Below are 19,831 nucleotides of genomic sequence, written 5' to 3' on the forward strand. Positions count from 1 at the left end.
TAGCAAATCAACAGCCCTGCAATACGATCACAGGGCTGCCGACTTCTACTATGGCAACAGGAGGCCTAACAATGGTCTCCTGCTCTGCCGATTACGGAAGTCGATTAAGCCCCGTCCGGAGGCGGGGCCTAATCGGTTTATTGTCGGAGAACGACTGACAGTTCTAAAACAATGCACTACGTAGGTAGTGCAATGTATTGGAACAGCAATCAAACAGTTGGACCTTCAAGTCCCCTGGTGGGACTAAAAAAAAAGTGTAAAAAATAGAATAAAAGTTTCAAGTAATAAAATAAAACACAATTGCCCTTTTTCCCTTATCAAGTCCTTTATTATCGAAAAAAAACTAAATAAACGATTCATATTTGGTATCGCCGCGTCCTTAACGGCCTGAACTATAAAAATATTATGTTATTTATCCACGTGCGGTGAACGCCGTTAAAAAAAAAACTAAAAAAACAATGCCAGAATTACTGTCTTTTGGTCATTTTGGCTTCCAAAAATTGGAATAAAAAGTGATCAAACAGCTGCACGATCCAAAAATGATACCTATAAAAACTATAGCTTGTTTCGCAACAAGCACTCATACAGCTCCATCAACAACAAAAAATAAAGAGTTATGGCTCTCAGAACATGGCGAAAGAAAAAATACATTCTTTTTACAAAAGTAATTTTATTGTGAAAAAAGTTGTAAAACATAAAAATGTGCTATAGATTTGGTATCGCCAGAATCGTACTGACTCGCAGAATAAAGTTAACATGTAATTTATAACGCATGATGAATGCTGTATATAAAAACCCTACAAAAACGATGCCAGAATTGACCTAAAATTAGGGAACCAGGAAGGGGAGGGCCCAAACCTATCTGATGAAAGCGAGGGCGCACATATTATACCAGGACAACACTTTCCCAGCAAAATTCCACAAACTAAAAAAGGTGTAGCGTGTGTACCATAATGCCACGTTCAGATGTGGCGGAATTGCTGTTGAATTCCGCTGCGGACGGTCCGCAGTGGAATTCTGCAGCAGCCGTTTTTGACATTTTGTTTCTATAAATTTTTAGGAAACTTAGTTCGGACGGTGCGGAAATTAACTGTGCGGAAATTAGGCTGCGTGCAGAATTTCCCCTCCGCATCATGCACATTATGTTGCGGAGAAGCAGCGGAATTTCACTGCGTATTTCAGCCTTTGAAATGCAAAAACTGAAATCTGTGGCAAGTCCGCTGTGATATCTGCAACGTCTGAATTATCTGTCAAATATGCAAATGTGGGTGCAGATTCGTTGCATAATTGCCCCAAATCTGCACCAACATTTGCAGCAGAAAAATTCAGCCACGTGTGAACGTGGCCTAAGGGGGATAAGAAAGGACACCATTTATCAGTATGGCACTCGCCTGTGCATAAATGATTCACAGCGTAACACACATGTATGGATTATTTTATTGTTTGTTTTTTTTACCCTATTATTATACCACCTGACTATGCCCTGATGTACTTTTTCCAGCTTACATATGCCCCCACATTATAAACTGAAACACCTGTAAAACTCTAAACAAAACTACTACCAAGCAAAATATGTGCTCCAATAGCCAAATGGCGCTCCCTCCGTTCTGAGCCCTACTGCATGCCCAAACAGCAGTTTACTTCCACATATATGGCGTTGCCAAACCAGGGACAACCCTTTTAATAATTAATGGGGTGTGTGTCTCCAGTGGCACAAGCTGGGCACGACATATTTGCCACTGAAATTTCATATCTAGGGAGAAATTGCAATTAGTATTTTGCAGCATCCGCAACACATTAATTTATGGAAATGACCTGTGGGGTGAAAATGCTCACTACACCCCTTAATAAATGCCTTGAGGGGTGTAGTTTCCAAAATGGGTTCACTTCTCAGGGGTTTCTTTTATTATTTCACATCAGAGGCTCTGCAATTGTGAACCAATACTTTGTAAGACGCCAAATTAAAGAGACCCTGTCACCAGATTATAATTGCCCTATCTCCTACATAATGTGATTGGCGCTGTAATGTAGATAACAACAGTGGTTTTTATTTTGATAAAAGATCATTTTTGAGCAAGTTGTGAGCAATTTTAGATTTATGCTAATTAGTTTCTTAATAGACAACTGGACGTGTTTTTACTTTTTACCAACTGGGCATTGTACAGAGGAGTGTATGACACTGACCAATCAGTGACCAATCAGCATCATACACTTCTCATTGTTACAGCGTGATTGTGCAGTGAAAGAAGCTGGGCTGGAACAATGAGAAGTGTATGACGCTGATTGGTCACTAATTGGTCAGCGTCATACACTCCTCTGTACAACGCCCAATTGGTAAAAAGTAAAAACACGCCCAGTTGTCTATTAACTAATTAGCATAAATCTAAAATAAAGCTCAAAAATTATCGTTTTTCAAAATAAAAACCACTGTTGTTCTCTACATTACAGCGCCGATCAGATTATATAGGAGATGGGGCACTTATAATCTGGTGACAGAGCCTCTTTAAGCCTCAATTTCGCATGGTACTCTTTCACTCCTGAGCCCTGTCAATCGTCCAGTCAAAATATTAGGGCCACATGTAGGGTGTTTCTAAAACCGGGAAACACAGCATATTAATTAGAAAGCTGTATTTTCATGGTGGCTCAACCTGGGCACCACATATTGGCATATCTATAGAAAAATTGCCATTTTCACTCTGCAATATCGAGTGTACACTCATTTCTGGAAAACACATGCGAGGTTAACATGCTCACTACACCGCTAGGTGAATACCTTAAGGGGTGTAGTTTCCAAAATGAGGTCACTTCAGGGAGGTTTCCACTGTTTTGGTCCCACAAGGGCTTTGCAAATGCGACATAGTGCCCTGAAACCAATCTAGCAAAATCTCCACTCCAAAAGCCAAATGGCGCTCCTTCCCTTCTGAGCCCTAACAGCAGTTTATGACCACATATTGGCTATTGCCGTACTCGGGAGAAATTGCTTTACAAAAGTTGGGGGACTTTTTCTTCTTATATTTGTTGAGAAAATGAAAAAATTTGAGCTAAAGCTACGTCTTATTGGGGAAAAAAATAGCAGCAGTGTGGGTGAGATTTCAACAAATCTGGTCCCCACATTGCAGAAAAATACAGTAGAAGAAAACGCACATAAATTGACCTGTGGTGCGGTTTCCTCAACTGCAGCATGTTAATGCTGCAGCTCTTCCATTGCGGGTTTTCACATTGAATGCAATGGGTGTGGTGCGTGCTGCGATATTTGCGGCAAAATCACAGTGATTCTGCCGAAAAAACCCCAAGTAAGAAAAAGTTAAAATAAAGTTATACTTAGGCTTTATTCAGACGAACGGGAAAAACGTCCGTGCAACGCGCGTGATTTGCACGCGTGTTGCACGGACCTATATTAGTCTATGGGGCCGTGCAGACATGTCCGTGATTTTTACTCAGCGTGAGTGCGCTGAAAAAAAGTCACGACATGTCCGTTCTTTGGGCGTTTTGCGCGAATCACGCACCATTGAAGTCAATGGGTGCGTGAAAACAACGCATGCCGCACGCAAGCACTTCCGTGCGAACTGCGTGATTCGCGCAACAGCTGTCAAAAGGATGAATAAACAGAAAAGCACCACGTGCTTTTCTGTTTACAAACATCCAAACGGAGTGTCATAATGATGGGCGCAAAAATCACGCAGCCGCGCATCATATGCTGATGACACACGGAGCTGTTAAGTGGCTTTTGCGCACGCAAAACGCCGCGTTTTTGTGTGCGCAAAAACGCCACGCTCGTGTGAACCCAGCCTTACCCAGATTTCCCTGCTTCTTCTCCAGTCCAGCCTCCCTGGATGACGTTGCAGGCCATGTGACCGCTGCAGCCAATCACAGGCTGCAGCGGTCACGTGGCCTGCAACGTCATCCAGGGAAGTCAGAACGGATATCAGAGGAGGGATGGGGTAAGTATGTGCGATAATTTACACAGCAGAATTTATGCCCGAAAAAATGCACAACAGTGTGGTGTGGGATTTCAGACGGCATTCCCTGCGGTGTTCAGGGCGAATACGCTGCGCAGCTTGAAGGAGTGTATCCGCCTTGAATACGCTGTGTGTGTTCCTAGCATAAGGGCGGATTCACACGAACGTGAGCGTTTTGCGCGCGCAAAAAACGCTGCGGTTTGCGCGCGTGGCAGCAGCGTGACAGCTCCTTGTGTCATGTTCATATGGATGCGCGGCTACGTGCTTTTTGCACAGCCGCCATCATTATGACACTCCGTTTGGATGTTTGTAAACAGAAAATCACTCGCTTTTCTGTTTACATTCATTCTTTTACTGCTGTTGCGCGAATCACGCGCTTCCCACGGAAGTGCTTCCATGTGGTGCGCGTGATTTTCACGCACCCATTGACTTCAATGGGTGCGTGATGCGCGAAAAACGCCAAAATATAGAACATGTCGTGAGTTTTATGCAGCGGACTCACTCTGCGCAAAACTCACGGACAGTCTGCACTGCCCCATAGACTTGCATAGGTCCGTGCGACCCGCGTGAAAACCACGCGGGCTGCACGGACGCAAATCACGTTCGTGTGAATCCCCCCTAAGGGTGTAGTCACACGTGGCAGATTTTTTACAGAAATTTCTGCAACTGTCAATTTTATCTTAACGGGTTTGCAGAAACAACCTCATTTAGATGTATGGAATGGATTTTTCAGTCGCAGGAATTTCTGCAAAGAATCTATGGCATCTGAACATACCCTAACGCCTTGTTCACACAGTGCAGATTTTCTGCAGATTTCAGAGCTGGCCAAAACCAGAATTGGATCCAAGAAAGCAGACCTATGAGGCCTTTCTTTATATATGTTTAGGTTCCGTTCCTGGTTTTGGCTTAAAAAATACTGGTAAACTCTGCAGCAAATCTGCATTGTGTGAATAAGGCCTAAGGGTGCATTCTCGCAGTGCAAAAACGCATGTGGATTAACCAACCATGTGAATACACCCAAAAGGTTACTGGACAATCACTGTGTAGACAAATAACATAAAATGTTCATTTTGAAACTCCTATACAAACTGAAGTTCCACTTGTTATGAATGTTTAGTGAATCTCTCAGAATCTTTAAAACAAATGGGCCTCATTTATCAAAACTGTCTAACAAAAAAAACCTGTCCTTGTAGCCCATGGCAACCAAAGTTCAGCTCTCATTTTACCAGATAAGTATAGGAAACATAAGCTGAGCTTTGAGTGGTTTGCTGTAGGCAAGGTCAGTTTTCATGTGAGACGTGTTGAGCTGGATTCACACGAGCATGTCCGGTCCGTAAAGGACGGAACGTATTTCGGCCGCAAATCCCGGGCCGAACACACTGCAGGGAGCCGGGCTCCTATCATCATAGTTTTGTATGACGCTAGGAGTCCCTGCCTCGCTGCGGGACAACTGTCCCGTACTGTAATCATGTTTTCAGTACGGGACAGTAGTTCCACGGAGAGGCAGGGATTCCTAGCGTCGTACATAACTATGATGCTAGGAGCCCGGCTCCCTGCAGTGTGTTCGGCCCGGGATTTGCGGCCGAAATACGTTCCGTCCTTTACGGACCGAACATGCTCGTGTGAATCCAGCCTTAGGTCTCTTTTAAACGTCAGTATTTGGAAGCCAAAACCAGGAAGTCCATAACACGGAAGAGGGGCAAATCTTTCCAATATATTATTCTCTGTTTATGTCTTCTGGTTTTGGCTTCCAATTCCTAAAGCAAAATACTGCCATGTGAAAGAGGCATAAGGCTGGATTCACACACACACAACGTTTTGCTGCATTTTTGTTTGCTTTTCGTGGTATTTTAATAACTTTTTTATGTGATGTTACATTAAGGGCTCATTTACACGAGCGTGCTATACGTCCGTACAACGCACGTGATTTTCACGCGCGTCGCACAGACCTATATTCGTCTATGGGGCCGTTCAGACAGGTGCGTGATTTTTACGCAGCGTGAGTCCGCTGCGAAAAACTCACGACATGTTCTATATTTGTGCGCTGTCACTGTGAAGTCAATGGGTGTGTGAAAACCACGCATGTCACATGGAAGCACTTCCGTGGGACAGGCGTGATTCGCACAACAGCACTGAAAAGGATGAATGAAAACAGAAAAGCACCACGTGCTTTTCTGTTTACAAGCATCCAAACGGAGTGTCCTAATGATGGCGGCTGCGCGAAAATCACGCAGCCGCGCATCATACGGGGCTGACACACGGAGCTGTTAAGTGCCTTTTGCGCATGCAAAACGCCGTGTTTTTTGCGTGCGCAAAACGCAAACGCTCGTGTAAACCCGGCCTTAAGTCTATAATAAAATATATAATGCACTACGTACAACTGCGTTTTGATTTGTGGCCTTTTTGTTGCCTATTAGGGCTTATCCGCATGTAACAGATTTGCTGCAGAAAATTTGCACCATTTCATGCTTTTTTTTTTACTGTGGAAAATAGTGCTGATTTTGCGGCGTTTTTTTCCAAGGTTGTGTGATATTTCTTCAGAAAAACACAGGAATTCAGTCCACTTTCCGCACCAGTAATTGACATGATGCCGAACTAAAATTACGCACCGCAGGTGAATTTCTGGACTGGACTTTTCCGCAGCGGGTGAATGACATTTGTTCAATCACCCCCGCTTTGCTGCTACTGTATTCCGCTGCATATTTTCCATCCACAATTCCGGACAGAAAATACGCAGCAAATGCGTTACGGGTAGACAAGCCCTTTATGGCTCTTTACAATTTGATGCTTATACGAGCCGCAATGTCTATGAGGCCTAATAGAACTATTACAATTCCCTATCTACACTTTTTTAGGCAAAGTACATAAAATTATGTTTTATCTATGTGTAACTGGTTGCTTATTGGTTTGTATCGTTGACTATCATGTTGAGAGCCTATTAGGTAATAAGGTGAGTGTCCATACAAAATCATTTGGATCCAAAACAATCCCTAAAACTGAAAGCGAGCCTCTAATTTTTCCCGTCTAAAGCCTCTCCTCCTCTATGTGTATACTTAGCATTCTTAAGATTGTCTTTTAGAGCTTTTTGAAGGCATCATCATAGCTGTTGCTTGTCCTGCCATGCCAGACGCCGGGAAGGAAGTATCCAGTTAAACATCTTTTCTCTTTGATGAGTAAGAACAATTATATATTATAGCAAGACGTAACCTGGAAAGTCAGGAAATTGGGCCATAAACATGTCAATTGACAAAGCACGGAACAGTGTGAAAGGTGTATGTTCTCTGCTTGGTTTTATGCTGGGAGTAGGGATCATTTCTTACCAAGTAGGCGTTAGAAGGTAAGCTTTTGTGATGCCTTGTTGAGATAGCACAAAAAAGCCTGGCTAATGGCTGATGACAGCGCGCTGGCAGGCACTAAGGGAAAAGCTGTCTGTATACAAGTGGATAAAGGATCAAGTTCTCTTTTCTCTGGGCCTCAATGGCTCAGTCATTTTTCAGGTAAGATGAATGTGTCATCCCATCTATCATTACTTGCAGACTCTCTGGGAAGTTGAAGCCCTGTGGGTTAGTAGTGCATTTACTTGGCTGACGATGTTATTAGCTGCCGAATAAGAAGCTTTGTTGACAAGACAGAGCTGCCCCTTTGTGAGCTTTGTTCCTGGGGTTTATTCATTTACATAATGGATTAACATGTATCAAAATGCACTTTAACGGATTACTCCATTTTTCCTGCTTGCCTTTTTGATGGATTTAAGAATATGGTACAACTGTATTCGCTCACGACTACTACCTTAATATATAATGTAGGAATAATACGTACCTGGTAAGGAGAGCGCCGCCATTGTTACATCTTTACTAGGGGAAATAAAAAGGCTATATTACTTATACATGTAATAATATTGTATATCTTCTCAAGGTGTCAAATAATGTGTCCAGCACTATCCCGTAGTATTCTATTTAACATACAAATACTAGTAGCATTCACACTAGTAGATGTCCTCTTCACTTGTCAGGGGTCTTTTGATGACATTTTTGATATGTAATTATTATTTGAGTAAAGTACTGTTCGTTCCATAGTTATAAGACCTCCTTCACACACAGAACATTTCTGGCATTTTAAACTGCATCAAACAAGCTTCTAAAAACGCTAGGGTTATTAAAATAATGTTTTTTTTAAGCCGTTTTTAGTGGCGTTTTTGAATCGGTGTCCTTTTGTAAATGCTTTTTTTTCTGGCGTTTTTGAAGTCCTATAGAGAAGCTTTTGGGAAACAGATCTGAAAAAAAAGCCGGATCCATGCTGCTTTTTGAAAAAACTTCACTGACCACAAAATTGCCTCAAAAGGCCACAAATTAAAACATTGTTTTATGTAGTGCATTTTATATTTTACTGTAGACTATAGCGTAACATCTGGCCGCACTTAAAACTACATGAAAAACCTCCGCCAAAAACACCATTAAAAATGCCATTCAAAATGCTGTGTGTGAATCCAGCCTAACACTTCCCATGTTTGGCATCGCAACTTGTAACATTTGTAACAAACATGCACACTTAACATAAAACACACGTCATTTTTTTAACCCTGTGTTGGTAACTAAGTCGACCTGTGTTGTGGGCTTGGAATAGAATTTAGAAATCAGAAATTGGTCACTTGTCTTTTATGATGGCCTAAAAAGCATCGATTGGCGCTGGTTTTTACCAATTAAAATTACCCTTACACTTCTTAATGCACTGGGCTCCTGAGTGAACTTTATTAAAATAAGACATATGAAATGAAAAACATAGGAATTATAATACAAATAATTTATTTTTATATTGTTTGTTTAATTATAGACGTATTCACAATTTTTGTTCCACACTTTTTTCCACTTTTTTCTTCAGAGCAGCCACTTGTCTTTACAACTGGGTGCTATTACTACCATACAAAGACTCTTGCAGTTTAAAGTTGGCTACTACTGAAGCGTTACTATCTTATTCTAGTCACATCTTCACAATGCACTGATCAGCGAACACCGGGATCATCCCTTTTATTAGACGTTTTGTGGAATTTGTCTTTAAATGGATACAATAGTACAGACACACAACAGTAGCACTGTATCTTTCAAACAGCAGACGTTGATAGGACGTTGAAACAAGATAGGACAGAGCATTAAAAAGGATATTCAGATGATAATTTTAGTTTTCAGGCCTAGCAATAACCTGAAATAATACATTTGTATGCTAAGAATTAAAAACATTTCATGAACAAGAATTTTTAGATCTAAAGTAATTCATATTTTAAATTGATTTCAGTAATTTCAGTACGGGTTGAATAATTACAATAAAAAAAAAAATCCTACAGAGATTGATAGTAAGTATCCATGTATAAATGTGTTTTACTACTAATATGCTACTCCTACCTCTACAACATTTTCAGATGTTTCTTGATCTATTGGTTATGGAGCTCTTTAAAAAAAAACATCTGAAGATGTTAATTCTGCACTTAGAAGCACAATTTTGTTTTGTAGCATATTATTTATTCATTAAAAATAGTATGTTCCATTGTATACAATATCTCTAAATATTGTATATTGCTTTATTATGTACGTGTGGAACAACTTAACTAATGTTGAAAATATACAAGTCGTAGCATGTACTGCAATAATTCATTATTATTTTTTTTATATATTTGTATTATTTTTTGGAAAAAAAATTGTATTACACTACGGAATATGTTGATGGACCCCTTCAAAATTTTAACTGTCGTTTTTAAATTAAAAAAATAAAACCAAGACTAAGATAAAATAGTCATAATATTAAAAGCTCATATGTATTTTTTTTGGAGTGTTTTTTTCTTGTATTAAATATTTTTAATAGAATGCCACGAAGGGTGACTCCCACATTAGTTTTGACCAATGCTTTCAGACTATTCTCAAGAGATTCTCCCCCATGTGCCTAACAAAAACCACAGATTAGCATGAAAGACAACACAGTAGTTAATACGTGCCTTGCACTGCTCAAGGTGAGCATCATGAAATCCCTTCTGGTAGGACTGATGGTCTTCATCTTTGAAAAAATCTTCATTTTTGCAAACTTAAAGAAGTTTAGACTGGCAAAGAGGAAAATTGGAGCAAGATGTGCTATTGAGATTTGCACTCTGAAGAGAGGGGACTTATTGCAAGTCCCCAGGACTCTGTTTGTTCACTTTGGGATCTACTTGGGAAATAACAAGGTTGCCCATCTGATGCCTGATATCCTCCCTGCTATTTCGGACGACAAGTGTCTGACTGGAAAACTTGTCACCAACAAAAGGCTTATCCTGGGCGTCTTGGCTAAGGTGGCCAGTATCAGGGTGGACACTGTGCAGGACTTTGCCTATGGTGGAAGTATAATAGTTAATCACATGGACAAATGTTTCAAGACAAAACCTCTTTCTAATGAAGAAGTGGCTCAGAGGGCTGAGAAACTGGTGGGGGCCACATCATACAGTCTGCTGTGGGATAACTGCGAGCACTTTGTCACTTATTGTAGATACGGGTCTCCTGTAAGCTTTCAGACTGATAAGGTAAACTCAGCTTAATAGGATTTGTGCACACTGTTATTTGTAGAATTCTTCATGTATATTACAATTTTATCATAGTGTATAATGCATTATATGCATGAAAATGGAATCATGTATTTAATTTATTGATATTAACTTGAAATGAAAGCAACTTGTATCCATTTTATTTAGGCTTTATTCACTTTTAGAACTGCAAGAATTGTGTACAAACTTCAACAACAAAACATATTAATAATGTTAAGATCTATTCTAACATAAAATTAGAGGTTTGTATATAGGTGCCACATAATCGACTTGTACATTCATGGTTATTGAGATTTCTTCTTTATGAGGTTGTATGTCTGTACTTGACCAGTATAATAACACTCTGTAATTACAACTCCTTCAGTGCCGCAATTTCATTTACACATAAAACGGGTGGAAGTATCAAGTACAAAGTCACTTTCTTCTTTTCCTTTAAAGCTGGATTTTATACCCCTTTATTGCTGGGCGACGTATACCTGGTATTGTGGATGGGCCTGGAACAATTCACTTTAATTGTTAATAACCTTTAACCTTTCTAATAGTTAAATAGTTCCTGTAGTAACAGCAGACATAAAACCTTGTCTGGGCCTTGTGGTATCTGCTAAGAGTCTGTGAAGGTGTTACTTCCCTATAATTGTCCAATAAAATAATTCATGGGGTTTTATTCCTTGCTTTACTATGTGGAACAAATGCTTGTGTTATATGTATCATGGATATGTATCATATATATTACATGGAATAGACAACACATCTACATTCATTCATTTTCTCTATATATGTTCTGCCAGACCACTATTGTCAGAAATATTTATATTCTTGGATAATTACATTATTCTCCTTCATTGCAACCAATGTTTTGTTTTTTTAGCTTTTCATACTAAATGTATTATGTTTAATTCTGAACTTTCCAAGAAATATTGATAAAAATCAATAAAATCGACATTATTTCCAGTGCTTTTGTAATAAACTTCTTTGTCTTATATAGTATACAATACGATTTACACAATTACAAGTCTTACACTTTGTTACTGCTTGTTAAACTTATAGAGCCCCTAATGTTACGTAGCATGTAATTTGCGTTATTTGCTATAAAGGTGCATTTTACTGTTTTATTTGATTTCCGTTGGATAGCTTAAAAATAAAGTTAAGACTATAGCACAACTGTATGACTATGCTGTATATAGTTTCTTTCTCTCCTTTTATTTATATATATATATATATATATATATATATATATATATACACACACAAGTATATGTATATATACATGTATATATACATATATGTATATATACATACATATATGTATATATATATACATGTATGTATACATACATATTTATATATATACATATATATATACATATATATATACTCATTCAGTATGTTTGTCATAAAGGTGAATATTATTTTCACGCTGATGACATCATTGTATTTAATTTTCTATACTTACCATTCATTTCTTTTACTTTTCTTTTCATTTCAGTTTTGTGATATCGTGAAGAAGATCATTCGAGACCAAAGAAGTGTTGTAATTTCTGCTGCCGTAGGGATGGCATTGACGCTTGGTGTGGGAGTAGGCCCATTCACCGCCCTTCCCAGTTTTCTTATTACCTTCACCCTCTGGATGGCTAGCTGAGCTGGGACACGTGTGACAAGACATTGAATGACCAAATCTGCTATGTGCCTTCAAAATGTGCAACATGAGCTTTAGGCAATGTTCATAGAAATGAAAAGTATTGGCCAAACCCACGAGTAAGAATACTGGAGATCACTAGGTTTTGGATATTGTAGTTTGTAGCATACTTATGAGAAGACTAAAACGTTTTAATTTGTAACTCTATAATTATTTTTTTTTAAAGATAGAGTTACAATTTCTTACAATGAGAAGTATTACTATTTTAGTACAATGTAGTAATGCAGAGTATTGAGGCCACAATCCATAGATGCATAACTATGGCTATGTCACATGATCTCACGTTTCTTGGGAAATAGCTGTCTGTGCCAATTCTCTTCCTACTTGCTGAGCTTTCATTCACAATATATTTATTTCATTGTTACTAACTGAATTACCAGATTGAAGTTGCTTGTGTAGGGTTTCGACTATATTCACAACCATGTCACATAGCAGCCGTGTGCACAGAGGTTCAGTTAATCTACCAACTACATTTGCCATAAACATACCAGTTATCCTGCTCCGATATTTATCACAACTGATACACTACATGTAAATTGTGTTCTATGCCGTATTACTCGCACTTTTTAACAGTTGCTCTGTTTCTAAGTAGAGAGACGACAATTTTGATGGAAAAACTATGGAAATCCGTTTGATAACATAGATGTGTATGAACTATATTTATATTTCATTCTATCTAGCAGTAGTATATATTGTATATATATTTTTACTAATTATCTTTCAATTTATACTCTACACTCATACAGTTTGATTATTTTTTTAGTTATTCTATTCTACCTAGGTTTTTGTTTTAATTTTAAATGGCTGCAAAGATGCCTAAAACAGTAAAATAATAAGCATAACTTTTTAGGCAGCTTGCATCTATTTAGGTAATCCTAGAAAACCCCTTTAAATACGTAAATACTTCTACAGAAGTAAATGGTAGACTTTACACCTAACTCTACTTAAAAACTAAGGAGGGCTATAGATGGGGTCCTCAACCTGCAGGGGCTCTTCAGGGTTATATCATATATTCACTGTCAGTGAATAAGAATATTCCAGTTTCTAGTCAGAGGTTGAAAACCCATACAAAGCTAATACTCTGTGAACTAAAGACGTCAGTAGCGCAAATCTCTCCTGTCCTGATAGCTTGCTACAATGTATCAGTGTAGGTAAAATATTGACCAGGCTGATAATATCGCAAAAGTTTGACTAGACTGGATACAATTGTAGCAAACTGTTACATAACTATTTAATGTGCAGTAACTAAGTTTAATTTACATAAGAGCGGAAAACCTCTTATTTCGCCTAGGCAGATTTAATACACGCGTAACATGATTGCGCCTTGTATGTGATTTACCACTGTAATATTATGTTGTATGATATTCCATCTACTGTAATACGTAATAAAAAAATGTTTTACTAACAATGGTAATACGTTGTAATATATGTATTTTATTATGATAGTTATTTAGCCCACACCGATACTAAAAGCAAATGTGAAACATGTTGTAAACACTAGTGAGGGGCACTGTTTTTTTGACATTATTAGACAATGTGGTCAACACATGTGTTTAGTTATTTATATAAAAAGACGGAAAATCAATGTGTTCCCTGTTTTTTGTTATTTTGTTATCATTTATATGGTACCAACAAATTCCATGACTCTCAACACAGATTGTAATCTTTCACTCATCAGTTCCTGTCCCCAGTGGTGCTTACAATATAATCTCCTTATAGACAAACCCCACGGCCAGTCTTTTAGAGAAAGCCTATCAGTCTGTTTTTGGAAAGTAGGAGAAAACCTAGGTAGCCATAGGAAACCAATGGAGACATAGATCGAGTATGTCAACTCCATTCAGATGTGGCCTTAGTCAGATTTGAATTCATGACCCATATACTGCAAATCAGCAGCCACCATCAAAAAAATCTAATAAAAATTGGAAAAAACACATATTAGTACAGTGATTTGCGATCAATTATGTGCATTGGATAAACTTGGCACTAGATCCATAAAATATGAAAGAACACTTTTACATTGTATTTAACAGGCTTTTTTCTTGGTGTCAGGGGCACGACCTTTCTTCAGACAGAACAGTAGTCAATAGCTGATGGACAGCACAACACTCAGTGCAAGAGAGATCACAGTCAGCTGCACAGAACATGGTAATCTTTAACATATTAGGTGGTCCCACTTATTTTTTTAACTTGGAATTTTAAACAAAAACATCTGTTTTGTATGTCACATTATCCCGTATTGCCCATTGTCCTTCTCAAGTCTATGGAGCATAGTGTGGAGAGACCTTCTAAGCATAGGTCTGGTTAAAGTTTAACCTCAGCCATTTATGTCTATGCCCTGCAGAATGATTATGTTTTAAATGAATATGACGCCTCCTATTTGTCAAAGTCAAATGGCGTCTACTGGAGAGAAAGTAAAATGCATAGTGTTGTGTTTTCCCTTCTTGGGTATAATAAAAGCTCATGATCTTTATAATGCCCTGGCAGGTGGTTTTAGCAGTTGGCATAAATAAGATACAATGTTATTGTGAATATTTTCACATACATAGATGTACCACTGCTCAATATGTCACATTTACATGATATTTCTTAGGGAATCGCTTTCACTAGAGTTCTGCTCTATAGGCAAACTATTGGCAGTTTGTAATTTGCAGTTTAAAGGTTATAAAAAAATACTTATTTTTTATTCAAGATTGTCGAGCAGTGCTGCTCTTGTCTATGTCAGGCCTGATTTACACAACGTTTTAACCCTTCCATCAAAGGTATACGGTGTAAGGTATTCGCGAGAAGTCCCGACATATACCTTTGACAAAAGGTAGTGACATATGCCACTGTATAGTTATACAGTGGGAAACGTCACCAGAACTCCCCGGCACAGCGCTACTTGGTAAGCTCCTGACATCACTGTCCATATAGTGGACACAGTGGCATCCGTCAAACATAGGCTCCCATGTTAAAAAAAAAACGTATACCACATGTTATACTTTTTTTTAGCAGGATCCCTCAAGATGGAATAGCTCAGTCTACTACGTTATTCCAACATCCAAAAATAAAGTATTTTTGTCCTTTGGGACATTGGGAACAGGGACTATTCCTGAACCAACTTGAGAATCCACTGCCTTTATTGGTGCCGTGTTTTTCATTTCCTAAGGCCTTATTCACACGAACGTCTCCATTTTGCGCGCGTAAAAAATGCATCGTTTTTATTGCGTTGCAGTTACGTGTGACGTACGTGCATGGTGCGTGTCTGCGGTTTTTACGCGCGTATGTTTTTTCGTATGTCACAAGTTTTTAACGTCAGCAAAATAAACTGAAGGAGGTGTTTTTCTTTTTCTCATCATTTCTTTAGCAACTGTTGCGTGAATCACGGACAGACCACGGATGAACGTCCGTGTGCTGTCCGTGATTTTCACGCACCCATTGACTTTAATGCATGCCCCTCGCAAAGCACACTGATGCATAACGCAACACACATTTTTCACGCGATATTACATCTCAGCCCTATTATCTTGCATGGGGATGAACTGAAACAACTAACACATCTTATAGACAACAGTGGTGCTGTTTGTGTAAAAAAAAAAAAAGCAGACCATTTTTTCTAATCCAGGACAACGCCTTTATATTCTGCCTTCCTGCAGAATTTTTTCTGCTCATAGCAGGAACAAATATTCACAAACGCATGTTAGGGAATTGCAGACAATTCAGACTTGTGCATCTCAAAACTGGAGGCACACCTAAGGGAAGACCTGAGACTTGTTTCACAATTCCGAACTAAGCATATGGTAATTTAGAAGACATAATATCACGATAATTGTCAAATTTTTCCATCTTCTGTATGGGCTGTCAGAGCCTTAAACACTTCTACAGTAGGGACAACCATCACTCAGTATGGAGTCATAGAACCAGTGTAGTCACGGAGAGGTGCTATGCGTAGTCATAGAGGGGAGGGGAGTTGTAGAATATGTGAACTGTAGCAGCAGGGAGGTCTGTTAGGGTATATTGCGCTGATTTTATATTAGAAAATTGCTGTTACAGACCATTGTATGGCTTTGTACTACAGTCACACACTGGATTTAATTTGGCCGTGACAAGATCAGTTATTGGACAAATCAGCATCTTTTCAGTTAGGGGATACATTTTCTAGCCCTCTTTTGTGAGTAGGACTTGTTACTGTGACCACCCATAAACATTCAATCCTATAAGAACTTCAGTCTCAATAGGTATTGTGTCCGCTGTCACCATTAGTATTCATTTACAGTCATGTACTAGATATCTAACTCTGTCTTACTATTCTAGAACTGATCACATATGTCTAATCAGCGTGTATTTACTGTTTTGTCTGCAAGCAAGTATAAGAGATTAAATATACATTTACCCAGGTACCAGGTTCTCTGATTTAGACCCACAACCATGGTATATGATGCTCAGTGTCTGCTGATCACTTTCTCTGTGTGTCTGATTTCATCTTTAATTTGGCCTTCCTGTGAGGACTTTAACCATATGCCTTGAAGGCCCCTCAGTCATTGATAGCGGTTAACCCTGGGGTCAGATGATCCCTGTCTTATCCTAATCAATGCTGACGTCTAGAATTTGAAGGGAAGCTCTCATCATCAACCTCTTCTGATCAACTCCCTGAAGGGCAGCAAGATCTTTGAAATGTACACCATGCCAGGATGAGCAGGTCTGTCACCATTAAAGACATGTCAACACATCTGTTTTGATTCAGCTTAAGTTGTTTATAATATATAAGTGCTGCAAATACTATATAATAGTAATGGTCTCAAAGATTGTTTTATATACAATGTATAGAAAATATATAGATTATATATTACCATATACAGTGCCTTGCAAAAGTATTCAACCCCCCTAAAAAGTCAATTTATCGGAATTACAAACTACATCTTCTTGAAATCTTAAAATTCCAGTTCATAAGCAACAGCCAACCAGCCTTGAAGTGTACCTCCACTTTCAGTGAAGATCGATTATAGTGCAGCACTGTACACTGTAATCATTTTTACGGACTGTGTAAAGTCCATGATGCCGGCTGCTCATAACTGTGCATTTAAAGACAGAGCGTCCTGCTCGTCTCCTTGGCTCCCATATCCAGAACTGCCACCAATACTGTAGAATGCTATAGCACTAACGGCTCTGTCCCTAACTGTATAATTATGAGCAGCCGCAAGCACAGACTTTAGACAGTCCATGCTGCTGCTAAAAGCAAGATAGCTAATATATGGATGGCCCTCTCTCCACTGGTCACCGCCTGGAATCTGCAGCCAGAGCTGGGACCCGCATCTGTCAGACATTTATAGCATATCCTCTGGATATGCTATAAATGTATAAGTTGTTAATAGCATTTAATGAGCATAATATACTGGTTTGCAATAATAATAATTTAAAAAAAATACTGAGTGAAGCAGTCTTGTAACCCAGATACATCTGTTGACTTTTAAGTGTAGACTTGAGTCTATGGAGAGATCCATGAAAATGTAAGAAAATAGGACATGTTCTATTTTTCAACAGGCCCTTCACACAGTCCATTGAAACAATGGTATTTCTTGCTGATGTTCTTCTCTTTCTGATGAAATAAAGAATTTTTTCTTAAAAAAGGAAATTTTTAAGGGCACCTGTAAAATCCTGAACTACAGAAACACCAAACCAATGCCCTGCACAATTGGACAGCCTTTGGCCAGTTTTACATGAGCCGGTGTGATTGCCTGAACTAACAACATCATAGAGCCTACACGAACTAAAAACATCATAGAGCCTACGTGAACTAACATAATCATAGAGCCTACGTGAACTAACATCATCATAGAGCCTACGTGAACTATCATCATAAAGCCTATGTGAACTAACATCATCATAAAGCCTACGTGAACTTACGACATCATAGAGCCTATGTGAACTAACATCATCATAGAGCCTAAGTGAACTAACAACATCATAGAGCCTACGTGAACTATCGTCAAAGAGCATACGTGAACTAACATCATCATAGAGCCTACATGAGCTAACATCACCATAGAGCAGGGGTCTCAAACTCGGCAGGGTAAGTGGGCCGCATATAGAAAAAATGGGAAGTTGACGGGCCGCATTGCTTTCAAATTTGATACAACACAAAATATAATATATAATATATACATTACTATAAAATGAATACTACATTACTATAATAATAGCGTTAGGTTTAAAATTTGAGATATTTCTCCACGTGCTTATTTCAACAATCCAGTTTTCCAGTCGCTCAGTTGGCAGCGTTTGGCAGACACACGTCAAGATTGGGCAGCCCCTTTTTAGATGCTGCCGCAGTGCCCTCCGTGGATGCTGCCACAGTGCCCTCCGTGGATGATGCCGCAGTGCCCTCCGTGGATGCTGCCACAGTGCCCTCCGTGGATGATGCCGCAGTGCCCTCCGTGGATGATGCCGCAGTGCCCTCCGTGGATTCTGCCGCAGTGCCCTCCGTGGATGCTGCCGCAGTGCCCTCAGTGGATGCTGCCGCAGAGTCCTCCGTGGATACTGGGACTCCAGCTGTGGTCCTGACATCACTGGGACTCCTGCTCTGGGGAAGCCCCTAACATCATTGTCGATGTATGGACAGTGATGTCAGGGAATTCCACAGAGTCCCGGAGCAGAGCCTGTACTAGCGCTCTACTCGGGACTCCACTCTGGGGAAGACCTTGACACACTGTCCATATATGGACAGCGATGTCAGGGAATTCCACAGAGTCCCAGAGCAGAGCCTGTACTAGCGCTCTGCTCGGGACTCCGCTCTGGGGAAGAGCCTGACACACTGTCCATATATGGACAGCGATGTCAGGGAATTCCACAGAGTCCCGGAGCAGAGCCTGTACTAGCGTTCTACTCGGGACTCCACTCTGGGGAAGACCCTGACACACTGTCCATATATGGACAGCGATGTCAAGGAATTCCACAGAGTCCCGGAGCAGATACTGTACTAGCGCTCTACTCGGGACTCCACTCTGGGGAAGACCCTGACACACTGTCCATGTATGGACAGCGATGTCAGGGAATTCCACAGAGTCCCGGACCAGAGCCTTTACTAGCGCTCTGCTCGGGACTCCGCTCTGGGGAAGACCTTGACACACTGTCCATATATGGACAGCGATGTCAGGGAATTCCACAGAGTCCTAGAGGAGAGCCGATACTAGCGCTCTGCACGGGACTCCGGCTCTGGGGAAGCCCCAGACATCGCTGTTCATATGTGGACAGCGATGTCAGGGAATTCCAGAGTCTCGGAGCAGAGCCGCGGGCCGCGTGCTTGAGACCCCTGCCATAGAGCCCACGTGAACTAAGAACATCATAGAGCCTACGTGATCTAACATCATAGAGCCTATGTGAACTAACATCATCATAAAGCATACGTAAACTAACAACATCATAGAGGCTGCGCGAACTAACATCATCATAGAGCCTAAGTGAACTAACAACATCATAGAGTCGACGTGAACTAACAACATCATAGAGCCTACGTGGACTAACAACATCGTAGAGCCTAAGTGAACTAACAACATCATAGAGTCGACGGGAACTAATAACATCATAGAGCCTACATAAACTAACAACATCATAGAGCCTGCGTGAACTAACATCATC

General features: G+C 39.8%; 2 protein-coding genes across 2 annotated transcripts in view; both read left to right on the top strand.

The window, feature by feature from the left end:
* LOC142692828 (lecithin retinol acyltransferase-like) overlaps positions 1-9,911 on the top strand; it is a 32,624-nt gene extending 22,713 nt beyond the window's left edge. Inside the window, exon 2 of the mRNA XM_075847606.1 lies at positions 9,813-9,911. Coding sequence (XP_075703721.1) covers positions 9,813-9,911 — 99 coding nt within the window. The remainder of the gene's footprint in view (positions 1-9,812) is intronic.
* A 1-nt stretch (position 9,912) lies between these two features.
* On the top strand, positions 9,913-12,833 carry LOC142737021 (lecithin retinol acyltransferase-like). Its single transcript, XM_075849680.1, has 2 exons — positions 9,913-10,500; positions 12,008-12,833. Exons 1-2 carry the CDS (start codon positions 9,913-9,915, stop codon positions 12,158-12,160), a joined length of 741 nt encoding a protein of 246 aa, XP_075705795.1. The 3' UTR covers positions 12,161-12,833.
* The last annotated feature ends 6,998 nt before the right edge of the window (positions 12,834-19,831 follow it).

Source organism: Rhinoderma darwinii, chromosome 1, assembly GCF_050947455.1.
Source record: "Rhinoderma darwinii isolate aRhiDar2 chromosome 1, aRhiDar2.hap1, whole genome shotgun sequence".
NCBI classification, from domain to species: Eukaryota; Metazoa; Chordata; class Amphibia; order Anura; family Rhinodermatidae; genus Rhinoderma; species Rhinoderma darwinii.

What these genes read in the sequence shown, in the direction of transcription:
- LOC142737021 (XM_075849680.1), top strand. Translation starts at nt 9,913, where the DNA reads ATGAAAGACAACACAGTAGTTAATACGTGCCTTGCACTGCTCAAGGTG. An exon ending in TAAGCTTTCAGACTGATAAG is followed by an intron (nt 10,501 to 12,007) that starts GTAAACTCAGCT and finishes TTTTCATTTCAG; the next exon opens with TTTTGTGATATCGTGAAGAA.